At 44.0% G+C, this 21,966-nt stretch overlaps 1 protein-coding gene across 1 annotated transcript in view; it reads left to right on the top strand.

Annotated features, from left to right (window-relative positions):
• Positions 1–21,966, top strand: part of LOC144792795 (eotaxin-like) — a 125,135-nt gene that overhangs the window by 53,899 nt on the left and 49,270 nt on the right. Inside the window, exon 2 of the mRNA XM_078667998.1 lies at positions 14,695–14,815. Within this exon, the coding sequence (XP_078524124.1) occupies positions 14,695–14,815 (121 nt within the window). The remainder of the gene's footprint in view (positions 1–14,694; positions 14,816–21,966) is intronic.

The following is a 21,966-nucleotide window of genomic DNA, read 5'->3' as shown; positions in this document are numbered from 1 at the left end:
AAAGGTGCCTGGGGGATGCAGTCCTCCCGCAGGGTACACACGTCCTCTCCAGCAAGTTGCAAGTCTCGGCGGTGGCTACAATGCCTGCGGGGCACGGCGCGCTTTATTGCACAAGTTCACAGCAGAGGTGTCTGGGAGATGCAGTCTTCCCACAGGGCACCCTCATCCTCTCCAGCAAGTGACAAAATCTGCCACAGAACTGTGTTTTACCAAATGAAAGGCGCTTGACAATTCAAGAAAACACAAGTGTAAGTTGCAGGGCTTGGCCCTCATGTATTTCCCTATGAGGAGGTTCGGGTTGACACATTGTTCAACCATTCCCAAACCTATCCTAAACCCATATTGAAAGTCTGTAAGCATGCTGTTTGCCTCAGCCCAATCTTCTAGCCTTTCCAAGATTACTCAACGCAGAATCTTGGCAGAGGAGTGGAGGGAAATGGGTGGTAGCGTTTGGGGTCACCATTGGAGTCCTTTTTAAAAATAGGGATAACCAATGACTTTTCCCGGGTTGTAGGAATTTGTCCAGTTGCTGCCCTAGTTAGTGCTTGTGTCAGGATCAGTGCCCATAAGTCAGACAAATGGTTATACATGTCAAAAGGGACACCGTCGAGTCCTGCAGCTTTGTCACCAGCACTCTTCTAAATAGCCCCTGAGACTTCATCAAATGTCAACGTAATAAGCTTACACCTCTTCCTGTTTGGGTTCAATCATTATCTGCGGGGACACCCCAGTCACAAAGACACAGTGAAAACAAATGTGAGACTAAAGGGGAAAGTATTGTTTCCTCATCTAAACGCTGTTGTGACAGAAAGTGTAAAAAAAATGCCACCTTTGCCAAACCACCGGCTTTATGATGCCCCAGCACCCACCATGAAAACAAACTCTAATTCTGATTCTCTAGTCCTTCTCAACACATCATTAAAGTTGATTTGATTTCAGCTGTAAGAACCTGCATTATTGATTCCTATTACTAAGTGAGGCAATGTGCCTCAAGTCCACTTTGTGTGTTCTAGGGAAGATGTGGCATAACGGCCAGAGTAGCTTGCTTTGGAACTGGGGAACCAGGTTCGAGTCTCCGCGTCAGCTCAACAGCCTGTGATTCTGGGCAAATCATTTAAATACCCCGTGCAAAAAAACCACATACAAATTAGTATGTCTTTGTGTAATGTAACTTAGCTCATGTAAAGTGCTCAATACCTTAAGTGGCGTTCGCTCTATATAAGACAGCATAAGAGAAAATAAAGACATAGAAAAGAGACTCATGGTACGATGTTCCAGTCTTTAAGAGTGTATGTCTGTATTGATGCCTGTGTAGACCTTCTCCCCTAGGAAGATGGACTATCCATCAACTATTTCCTCATTCTTAAATAAAATATGATGAGGTGATGCACTGCCCTACTTCGTATGCACACTGTCGATTTTTTTGTTGTATTGGGCAACTTTGTTATTATTATGGACATTTGTGAACGCTTGATAAAATACATTTTTCATTCTGTTCTTTTCAGGATTATAGTTTCATCAGAAACAAACCATTAACCGAAATAAATCAAGGCAGAAGCTCTTCTCTAAATTCTGCAACTTCTACGGTCTTCACCATTTATGTATAATGAGCAAATTTAACAAATAATATCCTTTACAAAGAATGAAGCTACTGGCCCAGACCCGTAAAATACAATTCGTCTAATATTGAATGCTCTGTTTTAGTTAATCGGTTGATTGAAAAAGCTTTATTCGAGTTATACACTCATAAAAGCACACACATAAAAATTTATACATTTAAAACTTTAAACATACATTGACAATAAATTTGCAGTTAAAAATACATGATACACACACATAAAATAGTTACCAATGATGGTTAAAATAAGCTTTCTCATGAAGTGCCGAGACTATGTGCATGTTAAGATGCAGAATCCTCCGTTTTACAGGGCATACCCAAATTCATGCAATCAAAAAACTCTTAACATACATATTAGCAGCATTTTTGTAATTAAAAATCATATCTTCCTCCCAGTAGGTACTAACAAGGATAATTCAGGCAAGCGGAAAAGGCAAAATTCAAAGCATATTAGGGAATAGAGCCCGCCTCCTTATGGACCATGCCCACCCCAGATATTTTGCCGTTCCAACTACAATAGGCAATTCAGTGGAGGAACAAACAATTCTCAACCCCTCAACACCACTTAGCACACCAAGATTCCTACAAACAGGTGCCAACCAAGATTTTCTTGGATTTGCATAAGCCTCGCATAGAAATAAGAAATGTGCAATACTTTCATTTGGGGCGCCACATGACGGGCAACACGAACTACTACTAGTTCTCCAACTGGACGTCAAACACCTCAAGGGGAGAGAGCCTGCCCTTAACTGGAAAAATAATTTCCTGTCTAATGGAACAGTTATAATGTCCCAGTACTGTTCTAGGGCTGGTCTTGTTTTAATTTCCATGAATCTACCCCCCATGGATTCCGAGGTTGCGCTCCTCCAAAGCTTCTGATCAATGTAATCCCAATATATTTCTTTTATAGTGGTTTTACTAGGGAACACTTCCCCGAGGGGGTTTTCCCAAAGTTTGGAGAGACCAAGCTCAGCAAGGACGTCCCTCAGCATTTTTAGCCATGTAATTTTATGAAAGACGTCTGATTTGGCTAATGCTAAGAACCCCTCAGCATAGTGTCTTATTTCTATGGTTGTCCATAGCCGTCTCCAATAGAGGATAGGCCTCAGTCAGGCACGATCACTAAGCGATCTCCTTCCTAGATCCAAGCCAAGCGGTATTAATGGGGTGCTTTGAGGGAGACTAGTTATCCCTCTCAGGAACCTGTTCTCAGATCTTTGGAGGGTAGTGAGCCTCTCAAAGCCCCAGACTTCAGCCCCGTAAAGGGCTGTGCCCAAGGCTTTTGCATCATATACCATGAGAACAGGTTTTACAGGCCTAGTTTTGGATTTTACTTGTTCTACCCGGAGGGCTCCTGAAATCTGCTGGTGTTTCAGCACCGCCTTCTCGATGTGTCTCGACCAACCAAGTTTACTTGATATCTCCACCCTGAGGTATGTAAAAACATTTACTAACTCTAGTTTGATGTTGTTCAGAGATACCTTAGGTTGGGATTGGCGCTTTTGCCCAAAGGCCATCAACTTGGTTTTGTTTACATTAACCTCGAGACCTCGTTCTTTACAGAACATATCAAATATGTTCAAGGCTCGCTGGAGTCCCGACGGGGTCTTGGAAACAATCAAGGTATCGTCAGCGAACATCAGGATTGGAACCCTGATGCCCGCTAGCGAAGGTGCGTCTACCATTGCGTCCAATATCCTGTCCACTATGCCATTAATGAACAGGGAGAACAGCAGGGGTGCCATAGCACAACCCTGCCGTACCCCCCGCTCAACTGGGAAGTTGGTAGTAGATTCACCATTCCTCCCCCACTGAACCTTGGCGAAATTACATTCATGTAGACACATTATTAATGTAAGCAAGTCAAGTGGAACCCCTATCTTGGACAAAACAGCCCACAGCTTGCTTCTAGGCACCAGATCAAAGGCAGCCCTTAGATCTACAAATGCTACATAAAGGCTGCCTTCGCCCAGGAGTACAGTCCCCCACCGTAGCATGGTGAAGCGAAAAATTTGATCAACCGTACTGGTCGCCCGTCTAAATCCTGCCTGGTAGGGGGACAGAGCATTATTGTCATCTACCCAAGCCATAAGTTTGTCGACCACCATCTTCCCCACCACTTTTTGCATAGTGGCCAGCAAACTTATCGGTCTATAATTTGCCGGGAGTGACCGATCACCTTTCTTAAAGATCGGTATTATTATTGCCCCCTTCCATAAATTGGGGATTTTTGCCCCTTTGGCCAGGCCATTTCCGAGCATAGTCGCATATTTTGCCCACCGAACCTTGTCGTGTTTGAAAATGTCTGATGGAATTCCATCTAACCCCGGGGCTTTCCCTCCCTGCAGGGTTGAGATTACAAGTTCCGCATCTTTAATTAAGAATAAATCTCCCTTGGAGAATACCACAGGGATTGGTTCTGTGGTCACTAAATCCCTACTCTCCGCATACTGGGGTTTAAAATACTCGACCCACAATGCCTCATCGACATTGTTGTCGGGGTTATTGGGGGTACCACCTCTTCCCCATTTCACAATTTTCCAGAATGGTCTGGAATCTTTTAGCCCAGAGGCCTCAAGTAGCTCCTCCCAATGCTCCTTGTCCCACTGCTTCTTAGCCTTACGAATGCTGTCATTATATTGTTTCCTACCGGCGCTAATCAAGGCCCTATCCCTGCTTTTTATTGCCCTGCACAACTCCAGTCTGGTTACCCTGCACTGCTTATTAAACCACCTCGCCAATTTGATAGGTGCTTTTCTATTTACCTTCACTGACTTGATGAAATGCGGTTTTATCAAGGAGAAAAATGTGTCGTGTATGTCTGTTATTTGGGAGGAGCCCGGTATTACAGGATCTACTATTTCCATGGCGGCGATAGCATTATCTACCTCCAAGTTAATGTAGTCCAAGGTGGCCAAATTGGCCAGCACATTTGGCCATTTCACCTTTCTTGAGTCATTAGCAATAACAGGAGCAATCTCACTACCTGAGACTGGATTGGCACATGCGGCCCTCCACCATGAGTGAGTAACACAGAGGGGGTTATGGTCACTTTCTACTCTCCCCTTGATTTCCATATCACCCACGCCACACCATAACTCAAGACTACAGATGACATAGTCAATCCTACTTTTATTATGGCCATTGTCGAATGAACAATTTCCTCCTTGGTCGCTTTTTGTCCTGCCATTAAGGGCCCTCAAACCATATTCCAAACATAACGCATTCAGCAGCAATATGTCTTTTGTCCACCGCTTCACGGGTATGAGGTTTAAGTTTGGGATGCCCCAAAGGGCGTCTTCCTCTTGACCTATTGGATATACAGTATTTTCTAAAGGCTCAAATGTCCTATTCAGGTCACCAGCCACTACCACTCTATTTCCAAGTGACTGGGATTCAAGGGAGGTGGATAGAACTTCTAGGGTGGCAGAATTCCCAACACTCATACCCCTAGCATAAATGTTATAAATGTCTATCACACCGCCCTTCCCTACTGATAATCTCAATAATTGTATATCCTTACAACCTAGATCAATCATTTTTATTTTGACTTTTGAATTCTGCTTGATCCAGACTGTGAGACCTCCCACAGGTCTTCCCCTAGGGCCTCTGGTCGCTGGTATACAAAAATTTAAGTAACCCGGCAGGTAAATTGGATCACAGGCCCAGGTCTCTTGGAATAGGCACATTTCAAACCCGCTTACAAAATCTATCCAATACTGTGACATCAATCTGGCCCCCAACCCCGCTATATTCCATGACAAAAAACTCCCCTTGGTAATTTCTGTACAGATCCCCTTGTCATTAGGTACCATGGGCGGTAAATCAGTCAGCCTCCCACAATCACTGTCCTCTCCTGGAACAATATCTGCGCAATTTACATCTGTTCCCTCCTTAGTGCAAATGCTTGGTGAGAGTCCGGGTTCACCCCCCCAGTCCTCCGGATATTCAATGATGTTCCCCCGCATGTTGACACAATCCCTCTCATTAGCCACTTCAAGTATTGTACTCGTTACATCTTCATTGGATACCAGTGTTACATCTGGGATACTTCCCCTGACCATTTTCCCTCCACAATACATTTGTTCAGCAGGTTTCTGTCAACATCCCCACCTCATCTGCCCCTGCCCATTATAAGGGTTATATGCCTGGTTATAACAAACATTTGGTCTTAGGATGGGGGCAGGAAGTGGGCCGGCCTCTACCCAGGGACAGAGACTAGATCTCGATTGTTCCCTACTGCCTCCAGGATAGATCGCCACCGGTCTAGGATAAAAGACGGTGAGGTCCACAACACCGATCCCACCAATACTAATGTTCCAACCTGGTCCCGTAATCAACCCTACAACCCTTGGGTCCTGGAAGTTGATTATAATACACTCACCCCCCTGTTTTTTTGAAGTGTTCCCTATCCAATTGACCCTTCTGACCCCAATTATTAAACCATCCACTCCCCCTGGCAGGGGTCTATTGACACGAAGCCAATGCATGGCCTTATTTTTTAGCGTGTCATAGGATTCTCTTTGGCCCTCCAGTAGGGGTGGAACATTGGTAAGTATAGCCACATATGGATAAGAATCCGGGGTGAGCTGTACTGGGGGTGTCCTAGTCAGTGGTTTGGTCACTTGTGGCTTTATATGGCCGTGATCTGGAGCAGCACGGCACTGTGAAACAATGTTTTCCACTGCCACGATGATATTATTCCCATCTCCAACACTATGAACATCTCTTGTGGAACCATCCCCCGTTACTATCTGGGAGGTTGGCCCCACATTATTTCCAGCGCCATTATTAAGGCTAATTTTATCATTTCCTGGCAAAGTACCCAGAGATTTATTCAAGCCGGTCGGCAAGGGTGGGGCATTTTTACTAATGGTGGTAGCTGGGTTTTTTGTACTGTCCTTTCTACCCTTAATAGTAATACTATTGGGCTTAGTTTTCCCACCGTTACCCTTAGTTGTAGTGGACAATAATTCAGATACATTCTTACTAGTCAGCCCGTTGTTACCCTGCACAGAAACACCACTCACAATCGAAGATTGTGAGTCAATCAACTCGACTCCTAAATTTCGGTCGGCTGCCTGTTGATATTTCCCATTCTCACCCATTTTATTGCCAGACTTAATTAGGGATTTTATTGAGAAAAAATTATCTAAGCTAGCTTGTTCTAGATGGTCAAGTTGTTCTGCTAACTTTTTAAGTCTAAGCTCAACGGGGTTTAAAAGGGAACGCATTAATTTTTCCACTTCCAACAGAAAACCATGATTAGGAGATGGTGATCCAGGGGGTGCTGTAATAGTGGGATCTAAACTTGGTGACACCAGTGGTGTAGTGGGCACCATTATTATGGAGTCCACACCTACTGGGGCGACCTCGCCCCCTCCCATTAACATTGCAGCGCCATTCTTTGCAGGGACATGGCTTGGGGGTGATTTAGTACACAGCTTCCTGTACTTTCTTGCTGGTTTTTGTGGTTGTGATTTTTTTACAGTAGCTCCCCATTTCCTTTTGGGGCAAGGTTTAGATTTAATCACTTCCAATTGTACACATGCTTTTTCTAATACTTCTTGCCCTTTGGGTAATTGGCTAGATACATTTAAATGCTCAACAGATAGAGTAGTAACTACAGTGCCTGTCGAAGAAGTACCCGTTAACTCAGTAGACAAGGGCGAATCAAGTAATATATCCTGAGTTGCTGGTAATACAATAGATGACAAAGGTGTAACTAACGCAGGGAAATTTTGACCTTGGTGTTTCTCAAGTGGGTTTTTCAAGAGCTCAATCGACAACCTACGCCCGGCTCGTCTTTCCGCCAGAGCGATCTCCCTGTCAATATCCTGCGGCAATCGTTTGAAATAAGAATCAAGAGGGCCCATGACAGCTATCTCGACCTCACCCGTAGATGGCAGCAGGGTTGAAATGCTTGTTGAGCAAGCCATGGCGCAAGAAACCCCACTTCTACCTAGCAATAAACTAGCGGGTCAAAATACAGTTGCTAAACAAATCGGATTTGACAGTACCAGCGCCGTAGGTGTTGGTGGGGTGGCCCAGCCCAGCCTCCTGCGGCCCCGGACGGCCACAGACAGTCCCGCCCTTGTCCCGGGCTTCTCCCGCGCGCTCTCCCGCGCTGCGGGAGTACTAGTGGCTTGATATGGAGCGTGCACACAATAGGTGGAAGGAGTAGGAGGAGTCGGGGAGAGCGGCCCAGGTGTAGCTATTCAGGGCTGGCGGGTGCTCCTGGGGAATGTAGTCCCAGAGAGCCCACACGCTCGCTCGCAGCCCCGAAAAGTGCTTTTCCTCGGTGTCCCCTTCAAGGCGCAGCAAACAATCACTCCTCACGCAGCGGGACCCGCGGAGCGGGTTCCGCAAGAAGTAGGCTGGTGGCTGAAGACAAGGAAATCCAAGCAGGTAGGAGCAAAAACAGCAAGGCGTCCCACTCGCTAACACAGCGAGAGCAGTTGATAAGGGGTCGGTGGAAGGGTAGGAGGAGTCGGGGAGAGCGGCCCAGGTGTAGCTATTCAGGGCTGGCGGGTGCTCCTGGGGAATGTAGTCCCAGAGAGCCCACGCGCTCGCTCGCAGCCCCGAAAAGTGCTTTTCCTCGGTGTCCCCTTCAAGGCGCAGCAAACAATCACTCCTCACGCAGCGGGACCCGCGGAGCGGGTTCCGCAAGAAGTAGGCTGATGGCTGAAGACAAGGAAATCCAAGCAGGTAGGAGCAAAAACAGCAAGGCGTCCCACTCGCTAACACAGCGAGAGCAGTTGATAAGGGGTCGGTGGAAGGGTAGGAGGAGTCGGGGAGAGCGGCCCAGGTGTAGCTATTCAGGGCTGGCGGGTGCTCCTGGGGAATGTAGTCCCAGAGAGCCCACGCGCTCGCTCGCAGCCCCGAAAAGTGCTTTTCCTCGGTGTCCCCTTCAAGGCGCAGCAAACAATCACTCCTCACGTAGCGGGACCCGCGGAGCGGGTTCCGCAAGAAGTAGGCTGGTGGCTGAAGACAAGGAAATCCAAGCAGGTAGGAGCAAAAACAGCAAGGCGTCCTAGTCACTCATTCCCTTTGAAGAAGGAGTTGCCTCTCTATGTGTCTTTAATGGTATGATGACCCACGGATTCACTAGTTCACACCTATTAGGTCACACTTATTATTTTAATAAAATAAAGCGAGGGAAAAAAGAGGTAGACAAACAGATAAGTAACTATCTTCATTGTTGGAACTAGTTTATAAGATTTTCAGTTTTAATGGGTTTGTTTAAAAAGGGGGTACAAAAGAATAATGTTGCAGTCAAGTCTGCAGCCATATTTTGTAGAGTTGAGGACAATGTGCACACTTCTAGAATTTCCACGTGGATTCTGATCCACCGGGAACATGGTAAGAAGAAAAAAAGAAGAAGTAAAAGAGGTAGGTGAATTTTAGCAAACGATGTGTATCGGAGGCCTTTTCATTCGCTGCGTTGAATTTTCGAAATCTGGTCAACCACACATGGGAGGCCCTAAAGTCCTCTTTCCCCAGGGGCCTTAAGACATACTTTCCAATCTGATTGGTCGGCATGTGCGTAGATAGATCTGAGAAAAAATCCTGTCTGTTTACCACCTATCCTATTAGTTTCTGATCAATTCCTTAGCGGAGCAAAAATGCCCAAAATGCAACTGATAAAAAAGATGCATTTAGTGTGGTTTAGGAAGGGTGCATCACATTCCACTCGCCCATACCAAGCACTGCTGCATATTTCTAAACAGGTATTTGCCAGGCCAATCGGATGGTACACATATCTTAAAATGGGTTTTCTTTTAAAGAAAACATATTCCAAGATGGCCGACAAAAAGCATGAATGCAATGTGAAGCACATGTACGCTCTGATGCTTGCACGTGTGCGTAGTGTTGCATGTGTGTTCATGTGTCATAATGCAGGCGGACAATTTTAAGTCAAAACCTGCCAGACAGTGCAGCTGTCTGGTTTGCTAAAGTCATCTTGGGGGCATTGAATGAATAAATGAATGGTTTTTAAAAAGCGCCTGGCTACTCAAGGAGCGTCCCGGCGCTAGATATCAGAAACAGGTACATGGGTGGAAGAACCAACAGGCATCCTGAAGCCCTAGACTTTGAAGAGGTACATTTTCAGTGCTTTTTTGAAGATTACTTCCTCAGTGATTGATCTCAGATGGCCTGGAATCTAATTCCACATGCCTACTGCCATTACCGTGAAGGAGAAACCCCCTCTCCATTGCTTTTTAAGACGGGGGACTATTAACAAGCCAGCGTTACTAGATCACAGCGATCTCCCCATTCTGTATTCTGTGATCCTCTTATTCAAATATGAGGGACCCTTGGTGTGGAGGGCTTGGAGGGTCAGTGTCAGAATTTGAAACATAATTTGCTTGCGCACTGAAGCAGCTTCTTGCGGGGAGATATATTGAAGAGTGTTTGAGTAGCTTGTTTAGTAGGCAGACCGCCATGTTTTGTACCACTTGCAAATGCTGTACTAGGTAATCTGGAAAGTTTCTCTGGGAATGCATTCCGTTCATTTCTGCCATTGGCTTTGTGGTTCGTAACTCACATTTGTTTGCTTTCTGTTTGCTGGCTCTGTTTGTTTTTAGCTGTCCAGCTTGTACCTTCCGTGGAGCATAGCCTGTTTACAAGGGCCCCTTGTATCTGCCTCCAGCACTCCTTTCTGTAAATCAGCCTGTAAATCTTATTCTTATCTTGTCACATTTGCTATGCATTCAGAGACAGAGCTCAAATGTCAGCACTATCTTCCGCGAAAGATTGGTCTTTACATTTCTTTCTCTGACTTCAAAGTGAGAGGATTTATATGACAATCATGCTGGGTTCCAAGGGTGTGCAGGGGGAAGTCTATACAATGTTAATATTTTCTAGCACACAACAAATTTCAAATGTCTGTAAATGAACTGCAGATATTTCAGAAAATATCCAATTTAGGAAAGCACAAATGAAGCACATTTTTTGGTAATTGTGAAGTGCGGAGGAATCAAATATCTTAAGGGATCAAAACAAATCAATACACTAGGTGATGACATTTCCACACACTATCGTTGGTGTGCTGTATAGTTTTAGCAGTAAAACTGTATGTCTGTGCAAATGCAATGGTCATTTCAAATGACAATATGTTGTCTGTAATGGCAGTGTGCTACCACACCATTCACACTCCACTTTACACAACTCCGCTCTACTCTGCACCACTCCACCTCACTGCACTATACTCTTCAACACTCCACTCTATGCCACTCCACTCTGCATAACTGCATTCTACTCTGCACCACTCAACTCTACGCCATTGTACTCTATGCCTCTCTACTCTGTACCACTCTATTCTATTCCAAAGCACTCTGTGCCACTCTACTCTGCACAACTGTACTCTTCACCACTGTACTCTAAATCACTCCAGGCTAGGCCACTCCAGTGTACTCTGTGCCACTCCATTCTATGCCACTCTGCAACACTGCAGCCTATTTCAATATACTCTACACTCTACGCCACTGCACTCTGTACCACTCCACACTACTCCAAAGCACTCTATGCCAGTCCAAACCATGCCACTGTAATCTACTTTATGCCACTGCACTCTACACCATTTTACTCCCTGCCACTGCACTCTACCCTGCACCACTCCTCTCTTCCTTGCATCATTCCATTCTACACTACTTCACTCTGCTCTGAAAGAATCTACTCTATGCCACCACACTGTACGCCACCGCACTCTATGCGTTTCTACTCCACTCTGTGCCACTGCACTCTACACAACTCTACTCTACTCCATGCCTCTTCACTCTATGAAACTGCAATCTGTGGTACACCAAACCGCTCTACACCACTGCACTCTACGTAAATGCTTTGTACAAAACTCTACTCAACACCACTTCATTCTATGATGCTGTACGATGCATCACTGCACTCCCTGAGCTATAACCACTGCTCTCTATATCACTGCACTTTATACCACTGCACTCTACTCTGAAACACTCTAGTCTATGCTACTGTACTGCACTCTGTGCTAATACAGTGTATGCCACTACACTCTACACCACTCTACTCTGCATCACTCCGCTCCAGGGCACTACACTCTACACCACTACACTCTAGGCCAATCCACATAAGCCACTCTAATCTGATCTGCATCACTGCATCCTATGATACTGTGCTCTACGCTAATTCACTGCACCATAAACCACTTTACTGCACTCTACTGCAATGCACGCTTCGCCACAACACACTACACCACTGCACTGTATACCAATCCACTCTACGCCACTCTAACCTATTCTTCACCACTGCACTCTATGCAACTCTACTCTAGACCACTGCACTCTACCCTGCACCATTCCACTCTATGCTTCACCACTCCACTCTACCATGCACTACTCCACGCCCTCCACTGTTCACCACTCCATTCTATGCCACTCCACTTTACAACACTCTACTCAACTACACACCATTCTACTCTACACTCTACTCCACGACGCTGTATGCAACCCTTTCTTTGCCACTCTACTCCATTCCACTTCTCTACTGTATGCCACTCCACTCTACAACACCCTTGAACACTCAATGACACTCTACTCAACTCCACTCAAGTCTATGACACTCTACTCCCCTCTATACCCTTCGGATGTATGATTAAACATCTACCACTACAACAGCAAATTCCTAAACCACGAAAGCTAAACCACGACCAAAGTCAAAACACTACTTTATTAACAACGACTTACTAAACCACGAAAATTAATTAATTGCCATGTTTCCCGAATCTACCACTACTTCAATTCAACGCAAGATTGAAACATGAAAAATTAAACAACACTTCTTATTTAAACTATTTTTATTATTAAAACTTCAATTTCACAATCAAATAATCATTTGTTTAAAAATACAGACAAACTTACAAAGAGACAGTAATGTAAGGAAAAAAACTTTAAAATATAATTCCATCTTTTTCTAACAGAAAATAAAATTATATAAAAACGGATTCCAGAACATATTTTCATTTTTTTTTAAATGGACTCATATAAACCATATAATTAACGTCCAACTTCCCTTTTGTGACCATTTCAATTGTGAAAACCAGAGAGGAACAGTGGCATTGAGCACAGTTCAAATTCACATCATTGAAAAACGAACCTATAATGCCATCTACTGGCCTAACATTTTAAATGTATATACAGTCTATTACAACAACAGAATAATTAAAATAAGGAAATGTATAAATCAATAAAAAAAATATATATTTGTAACTTTTTTATTTAATTATTAACACTTACTGGTTTTGGAGGTCGTGGTTCAGGTACAGTTGTTGTTAAGGCGGTCGTGGTGCAGGTACAGGTCCTTGTTTGGGAGTCATTGTTAAGCCCACTCGTTGTTAGGGTTTCGTTATTAAGGTAGTTTCCCATGCCGTTCCACTCTATGACAGTTTACTCCCTCTATGACACTCCACAACACTCTATACCACTCCACTCTATGCCACTCCATGACACTCCACTTTACTCTGCATCACTCAACGACAATCCACTCTACTCTATACCACTCTCTGCCACTCCACTCTCCTGTATGCCACAAACCTTTAGCCATTCTGAACAGTATCCCCACTGGTGTACAACATTGCTAAAACAAATTGGCATAGCCAATAGCTCCTGCATAGGCGTGATATATTGGATTAGCCAGTGCTTGTTAATTTACCTATCTATTATGGGGCACGGCCATGTTCCTTGATCTGAAGAACAAAAGGATATGGAGGAAAGTCATTAAATCATTGGCATGCAAGGGCAGACAAGTGGGATAGAACACAAAGCCATCCAGTCGTGACCAAGTGGTTGACCCCAAGCCAACTCTTAGTGCAGGTAAAATATTGGAAACAATAGGACTAAGACTGTCTGTAGCCACGACCTAATGATATTAATAACAATAAAAGAGAAATTCTCCCCATTCCGATATGAATAATAGATTACTGTATGTTCATATGTGTGTTTTGCTCACATTCTCAAGTTCAAATGTCTGTGAGCTCATTTTTCGCTGAATACATAAGGGACACTGTGATTCGATTCGGAGAAGGATTCAAAGCTGTCTGTCTACCCACAATAACCTATGGGAGTGAGGTACAGAGGGGAAGGGATTCGAAGCTCTTGGATGCTGTGATTGCATAAGTGTACAGAATAGTCTTTAGCCTATCAACACGAGTCTCTCCAGCACCAATTAGGCTCGAGTTTGGTGTGCAAAAACAGACCATTGCAAGGAAAGGCGCAATAGTAATTTTCTGGGACAGAGTAAGGAAATCCAAACCGGGTACTCTAAATTGGCACTTGTGGACTGAGCTACAACAGAAACAGTCATCTCCAGCAGCAAAATATTCAGCAAATAGTGTGTCAATCCTGGGCCTTACCGAACTTTGGGCAACTCCTACAAGTCACTGCCTCTTTAAAAAAGTCACAAAGAAAATAGTAAAAAACGAATCTTGGATCGTAGATAAGGCAGCCCTAACAAGGAGGTTGCATGGCTGGATGATCTTGGGTACCTATTACTCTCAGGCTGCACAAAAGTATCTAGCTTTTGGCTTTGCCAAACATATAAAAATAAAAATTTTAAAATACAGACTAGGCTTGTTGCCATGCACAAAGCACTTTCCACATTGGCTGAAAAACCAATCTGATTCTAATTGCCGTTTATGTGGGAAACCGCAAGAAGATATGCTGCATCTCCTCTATGTGTAAAGATCTGACAGAGGAAAGGAGACAGCTTTTAAAAGTTTTTCAACCAGAGAGGCATTCATCCACGGAGACAGGCTGTGCTGGTATGTTTTGCACCTGAGGACAAACAGCTTAACTGCCAGTTTGTAAAAATTTTAAGACAAGTGGAAAAGAAAATGCTAAATCAGAACAGCACTACAGCTGACAAGGAAAGACACTGACGCTGGTAGAATAATCGCTTGTTCTTTTAATGGACTGGAAATACCATTTTGTTATAATGTCTTTTAATCGATTTTAATTTTTGAATTTGTAATGAGATACCTGTAGCAATGGTTTTAAGTAACTCTGCTAAGTAAAAATAAACTTAAAGCTGTCTGTCTCCTCCCCTAGATTTTCGGCCCAGCAAAGTGGAAACTCACTGCTGCAAATCTGTCTCTGGAAGTCGTTTCCCGTACCCTATTATGCATGTGAGACAACAGGCTGCCCTACATCCCTGTGTGAAGGCGGTTATGTGAGTATTCTCAAAAGTATTCACACTCATGGTACAATTGTCTTTTCAATTAGAAGAAAGCCGTGCATTTTTGGATTTATAATTTTTATAAAGTGCTTCACTGGTTCATGGCTCCAAGCAGTACAAAACACTTCCGGGGTCTTCCACCCTGACATAATAGTAGATAATCTATGAAAAATTGTTCAAGTCTCTTACAATCTACTTCAGAGTTGATTTTCCTTGGATGACCATCTCTTCTATGATGACAAGTATCACATGGAGTAAGAGGATTTCCCATTTTTAACTATATTCAGAAAATAGAAAGACGATCCGTGGGCTGTTTTTAGATCTCCATCAATCAACATACAATAGTAATAATGATTTTGTGGCATTAGCTCCAGTGTTGTTTGAGTCACGATGTTAGGAAATCTTTGCGGTGGTCTCACCAAGTACACTATAAAATATTTGCTTAAATTAGAATTCGTCCTCCTAAGCCCGTGATTATCATACATTACTATACCTTGGACAAAATTGACCTAAACAATTTGTGGGTGCAGCTTCACGAAATCAACAGTAACTGTCAAAGAATTGGATCTCCAGAAAGGGCCACAAGGTCAGACTGAAAGAGTTACTATCCCTGATGTTGTCATTCTGTTTCACCAACCCCTTTCAACATTCATATCCAGCCATTCGGCTGGGTATTTTACCAGAAATTACAGAACAGATGCTCTTAACTTTCCCATAGCACTCTGGTCATGACATCTGCTGTTTCCTGTGGTAAAATGTTTTTCAAATTTGGCAAAGCAAGGTGTATACAGTGAGATGATAGACAAATAACCCAATTTAGGAAAATGTGATGTCTGACTTCATCTTCAATTAAGTGGGCAATTGGATTTGTTGTATGTCAGTCTATCCAGGTCAAAATTATTGACATGGCTAACATATCAGCTATAAGGAAATGCCTTTTTTGCATGATCACTCCAAAGTTTTGGACTGATGCTGCTGGTTTTTCAACTCTAAGCGTGCATTGCGGCTTGCTAACCAGATCTCAGTCTGTGCCAGCGTTCTGACCCTTAAAAGTATGTGTTGGATTGTCCTATATCTAGTTAGCATAAGTTAACCTACTAGTAAGTCCCCAGTATATGGTGCCAGGAGTACCTCCAATGCTGCAGCACTTATTGCACTTATTGTATCACCCTTGGCGTGACAAATTAAAACATATCTCCAAGCTTGCCACTGCAAACTGGAAAAGCAGTTTTCAACTGCTAACTAGACTTTGCCATTTAAACTAATGACAAAGCCCAGGCCTCCCTTTATAATATAAATATATATCACACCTGCAGCAGACCTATCGAGTCCTAAGGCAGGGTGTGGATATTAAACAGTAGAGCATATATTTTCAGGTGTCACAGTAAAAAAAACTAATTGTCATTGTTGCTGCAGAAAAGTTAGTAGCGCCATTTGTAAGTACAGGGTTACAAGCTAACAACTCAGCTGTGTTTAGGAATACTACACTTGGGACTTCAATGTATCAAAATATTCATTACATTAAGCCTGACTTGATGCCCAAGTCTAATTTAATGTAACCTTTAACTAAAGCAACTTTTAGAAATGTACCACTCTGTTGCCCAAGTTTTTGAGTGGCAATTCGCAGATGCCAGCCGCTAGACATCCTTCTGCCCCTTGCGGAGAAGTGTGAACAACTCCCAGGAAAGGAAACAAAAGAGGAATGCTATTGAAAGAGGTGTCACCTCTCCCTGTCAGAAAGCCACACAGGGTGTGAGCCCTAAATCGAGCTTCAAAGGGGAAGCCATCTTTTAAGGGCAAATGGTGGACACAAGATGGGCTGCTCTTTTGTTCAGGTACAGGGTTGGTGCTGAGGAAAGACATGGGAAAATTATTCCCAAATAGTTTTTTCCATGGACATTTAGCCCTCATACAGCTACACATCTATGGCGGGCTGCCAAGTTCCACATGCCAAGAGAGATGTCTGCCAGCTTGGTAGTGAGCATAATGGGATAACTAGCTGCCACACATTACAGGAAGTCATCATCAAGCAGGAAGGGACCTAGTATTCTAACAACCAGCAACCACCACATTCCAGGAGGGCACCTTCTCGGCATAAATATGGCACCCCTGAAACTCATTCCTCAGATCACATATGGACCAGAGAGAGAAGTGAAGAAAGACTGCCTTACTTTCCATGGACCTGGCAAGGGAGGCAGCATCAACCGCTGGACTGCACCTACTGAGTCTTAGGCTAGCAAAGAGAGGAATGTGGCAGTGGTGCACTCGTGGAAGAGTCTTTCCTGAGAGTAGGTGAACTCCAAGAGTCAGTTTGCTGACTTCCTGTTTCAGCTCCAGAGCCACAAAAGCAAAAGACTTGGCAAGTCAGTAGCCACAATTGCTTTACCACCACTGACTGCCAACATGAAGCCCGGACAACAAAGTACCAATGCTTAGAAGTTGCATCAAGTCTGCTGGACACGTTGTTGGAGTTCAGTTTGGTCACCCAAGAAGGACGCTAGTCTTCACCAAAGGGCTCTGGTTTGTTGTTACTCGATCCAGTGGCAACTGGACTTTTGCAGGACTCACCAGGATTTTGTGGTACATCGACCCCTGGGTGAATGTCGCCCCACATAGAATGATGATCGCGGAGTAGCCCCAGGAACACCCCCATGACCACACAGCATCCTACAGTATCTTCAGTAACCTGTATCGCTTGCATCAGGGCCATTCCATTGAAGTCTACAGTGGATCGCCAATACTGCCTGGAGCTGGAATTGAGACTGCTTTGGTGACAAGATAACTGTCCTAGAAATTCTTACTTGCCAAAGTGGGCCAGAGCACCCCAATACAATTTTATAAAGTTTTTCAAAGTTTCAGCTGACCGCCGAAGTTGCCCATACTTGTTTCCATTCTGTCTGAAAAGAGACATAAGTGGTCAGGTTTGGAATAACGTGACACACTAGCCCTTGTGGGATGAGTATCCATGGGACGTTGACTTCCCTTTAGTTTGGGGTGAGGTGGTTTGCAGGCCAGACTGTGCGCCCAACTCCACGCCATGCGCAACCAACAGCTATGCACAGGGGGGCTTTTGCCTTGCTCTGGGGGTTGAGTGTGATAAGATCTTACTTACTTTACATTAAAGAACATCTGGAAATTCAATAACAAAAACAAAGGCTAAAGTGACTGAATAAATAAGAATGGCATAATATCTTATTTCGCATTAAAAAAAAACTCTGAAAATTACTGAAAAATCCAAAGGTTAAAGTGACGTTATAGTTAGATAAAAATATAATCTAAAACATACAATTTTAAACAATTTTGTTTTAAAAATTCACCAATTACAAATACTGAGCAAACTGGAATGCTCTGCTTTGACCTCACAGATTGGATCACTCATAACATGCAGTGACATCATTGGTGATGTCACTAATAACATCTCAAATAACATAATTTATGACAACACTCTGCATTGTACGGAAACAAGTTCTAGTTTTTTCTGCAAACTATAAGTGGTGAATTTCAGTGCTTCTTTGAGTTTAAAATGTTACATGTAACTGACATTTTCACCTAACTATAACATCACTTTTTCACATTTGTTTTTTTTCAGTATACATATATATATATATATATATATTATGTGAACAACGGCTCATAGGGCCCGAAACGCGTCATGGCGGTCATGGTGTTGAACGCGAAATAAAGAAAATCTCAAATCACCTGTCTGGGTCCGTTTTCGTTTCTCTGGAGAATTCAGGATAAAAAAACGGAGTTCCTTGACTATATATATATATATATATATATATATATATTACACAGTAGCGGCTTGCAATTCATCAAATAGTTACTTTAGTTGGACTATCTGTATTGCATGCACAATGAGTAGGCATTTGCATTAGTGTTTTCTGACACTGTGTGTATAAGTTAGTCTAGCTGAGCATGATTAACTTAGCTGCAGTAGAGGTTAGCTCTGATCACGCTTTTGAAAACCATTTTCCCAGGTCTGCAAGAGTCAGTACACAATTTGCCTTTTAATAGATAATTGAAAAATAATCACACTGTGAACACCTTTCTTCAACAGTTGGGTCTTTGGGATGTCTCAAATCTATAGTTCAGCTGGGTGTCTCTCCTGCATACACTATAATGTACCACTGTTTTCTAAATACTTTACACTGCAATTAGTGCGCTTTCTCCTTTGTGTTGTTTCACAATGTCTGCAGATGGTATGCTAGCATGGTTAACACACCTACATTAGAGCCTGTTCTCACTTTAAGAAGTCATTTAACCAAATGTGTATGAGTTCTAACACTATTATTTAAATTATTGTATTTTCCTCCTTCCTACCTTAATATATATATTCTTTTAAGAATACATCATATATAATTGTAGGAAAATAGGATCTGCTTCTTATGGTTACCCCAACTTTTTGCTAAATGTGATACTGTTTTTGAATAGTCTGACAGGGATTCTGCTAATTAGGACCCCAGTCTATCTGCTTTCTCCCTAAACTGTTATGTTATGTACTTAGGTAACCCCAGAATGGATATTGGGGTACCCTTGTCAGTCCCTAGTATATGGTACCCACGTACCCAGGGCATAGGCACCCCAGAGGCCTCCCATGGGCTGAAGCATGTATTATGCCACCCATGAGAAGCCATGCAAAATGGAACTACAGGCCTGCCGTTGCAGCCTGTGTAAGATGGTGCATGCACCACTTACTTAAGATATAGGTTAACTATATCTAAGGGCCACTACACTTAAATCCTATAAGTCACTCCTATAGCAGGCCTTAAAAATCCTGAAGGCAGGGTGATTGGTTATAAGTGAGAGGGTGCCACTACATGACCAGGACACCCCTGCATCCTACAGAGTCCATTCTCCTGGGTTGTTAGTGTAGCAGCCATTTACGACATATAGAGTGGCATTATGTGACCACGTGATGACCAACTCTAAAATGGCTGAACCTAACCCTATCGTGTTTGATGTCAAACATCGAGCTTCGTTGGGTCCCTGATGTTCCCAGTACCAGCCTTCTAGTCCAGGCAGCACAAACTTGTTGCTGCCAACCAGAGACAAATGTCTGCCCTCCTGCAGCTGATCCAAGCTCGAGCAGAGGAAGGTGGAACAATATGCATCCTGTCACAGAGAGGTGTGACCCCTTCCCAGACAGGATTTAGTGTATTAGGGCTGGGTGGGCGCACTTGCCAGCAACTGAAAGTCTGCATGAGGGGCACAGTTGCTGTCCATGTGCACAGTCCAGTTCAAACCAGTCCTGGGAGCCGTTGGCTCCTGCTCTGGTGCAAAACTGGACAAAGGACATGGAAGTAACCTCCCCACTGTCCAGACCCTTTCCTGGGAGGGTCCCCTAAATCTGTCCAACCCTCTCTCATGGGTACAAAAGAGCTTACCTGGCTGTAGGACCCTAGATTCGATGTGGACAAGATTCTGAACCAGAAACCACTGACCTTCGACTGTCTGGACATTCTGGACTTCGCTGGCCTTCGTTTGGGATCAACTTCGTCTCCCCCTCAGTCTGAAGCATCATTTGTGGCCATGCACCATACGGGCTCCATGCAGGACCTGTGGAGCATCAAGGACAATCAGAGATATCTCCATTGCAACTGACTGTCTGCTTCTGCTTCTCCTGAGCTCCTATGGACTCCGAAGGCTCCAGAAACACAGGAGGTGGGTTTCTAAATCTCTTTAGGTCCAAGTTGCCCTCTCACTGAGTTTGAGATCAGAATCCCTTGTGGGGGCTAGAATACTGATACCCCTTTGCACTGAGTTCATTTGCAAGTGCATATGCATGTTGGCGCTTTCGAGCAAGTGCATTGGGCACCGAGTAGCCCAACCTCTGGCACCATTTCCTACCAAGAACTCCGGCCTTTTCACACCAAGTGCTCCGTGGGCTGCTGTGTGGTGAAATCGCTCGAGGTCCTCTCGCAACTCCTGTGCCTCCGGCCTGTGAGTCCACTTGAGGGTCAACTTTCCTTTTTTTAAGCTCCCCTGGTTGCTCCAGGCCTGCCCTAACTCCCCTTGCTTTGGTGAAAGTCCTGGACCTTGCTGGTCTGAACCTTAACCTTCCTTGACCTTCTGCATGGGTTGCTGTTGCCAAGGCTTGTTGGTGATCTCGCCGCACACTGACCCCTCAGCACTCGACATCCTTTGTGGGACAGCTCATATTCAGCTCCTGGTTGTCCTCCACGTCTCCTGGTCCCCGTGGCTGCAGAGTCAAGAAACCTCCTCCACGTACCTGAAGCATCCGACATCGGAGGGCATTTGTCTAAACAGTCCATGGTCACTTCTGAGTGACCCAGAATCTGTCCTCCCTGCTTTCAGGTACTCTTTGACAGGAATGCACCTTTGGATTCCAACAGACACTGTTCTTCTTTCCAGCAGTGGCTCTTCTTCGAAGTCCTCCATTGGGTTTGACTGCGGTTTCTGATGCCACTTCAGACCTATGCACCCGGCTTCCCTGGTATAGGTAACTCTGGTACTATGGTATCCATGTGTGGGGTGGCTCTCCAACTTCTTAACTTCCACTGGGTTTCTTCGAAGTTCACTCGGAAGGGTCCTTAATCTTTAAAAATTCAACTGCGACTTCCCCATAGAATTGTACGGGCTTCACGTTGGTGTTCCCACACTGCACCCACCCTCTGTGGGGTCCCTATTTACTCACCTTGAGTGGTTCTACATCCTCTGAACACTGTCTTTACTCGAGTCATGATTCTTTTACCACTATTTTAGTATGTGGTTTGGTCTCCCCTTGTAGCCCACTGTGTATTAGTGCTATTTACTATTGTTTCTGTGCTACAGTATTGCGTGCTTTGTGAGTATCTTCATGTAGAAGATACTGTATCGTACTTGAGAGTGTTATATTAATAAATACATATTTTTATAACGTCTGTGTGGTTCTCATTTTATTTAACCAATACTATAATGTTGTATTCTGGTAAAACAAGCTGCTTAACATTCCTTCAAGACTAAGCCTGAAAGGCTGCCCCCCACAACTACCACGTGGATAGGTTTCTAAGGTTATCGTTGACCTCTTAAATCACCATAAGGGTTTACACTGCATGGTATTGATTTGCAAAGCTAAGAAAGGGAAAACTTTTTTTTTTCTGGAAGGGAAAGCCACATTGCATTGGTTACCTCTCATTTAACCC

The sequence above is a fragment of the Lissotriton helveticus genome, chromosome 11, assembly GCF_964261635.1.
Source record: "Lissotriton helveticus chromosome 11, aLisHel1.1, whole genome shotgun sequence".
In the NCBI taxonomy this organism is placed as follows: domain Eukaryota; kingdom Metazoa; phylum Chordata; class Amphibia; order Caudata; family Salamandridae; genus Lissotriton; species Lissotriton helveticus.
Note: the sequence above shows the minus strand (reverse complement) of the source record. Positions and strands in the feature narration are given on the sequence as shown.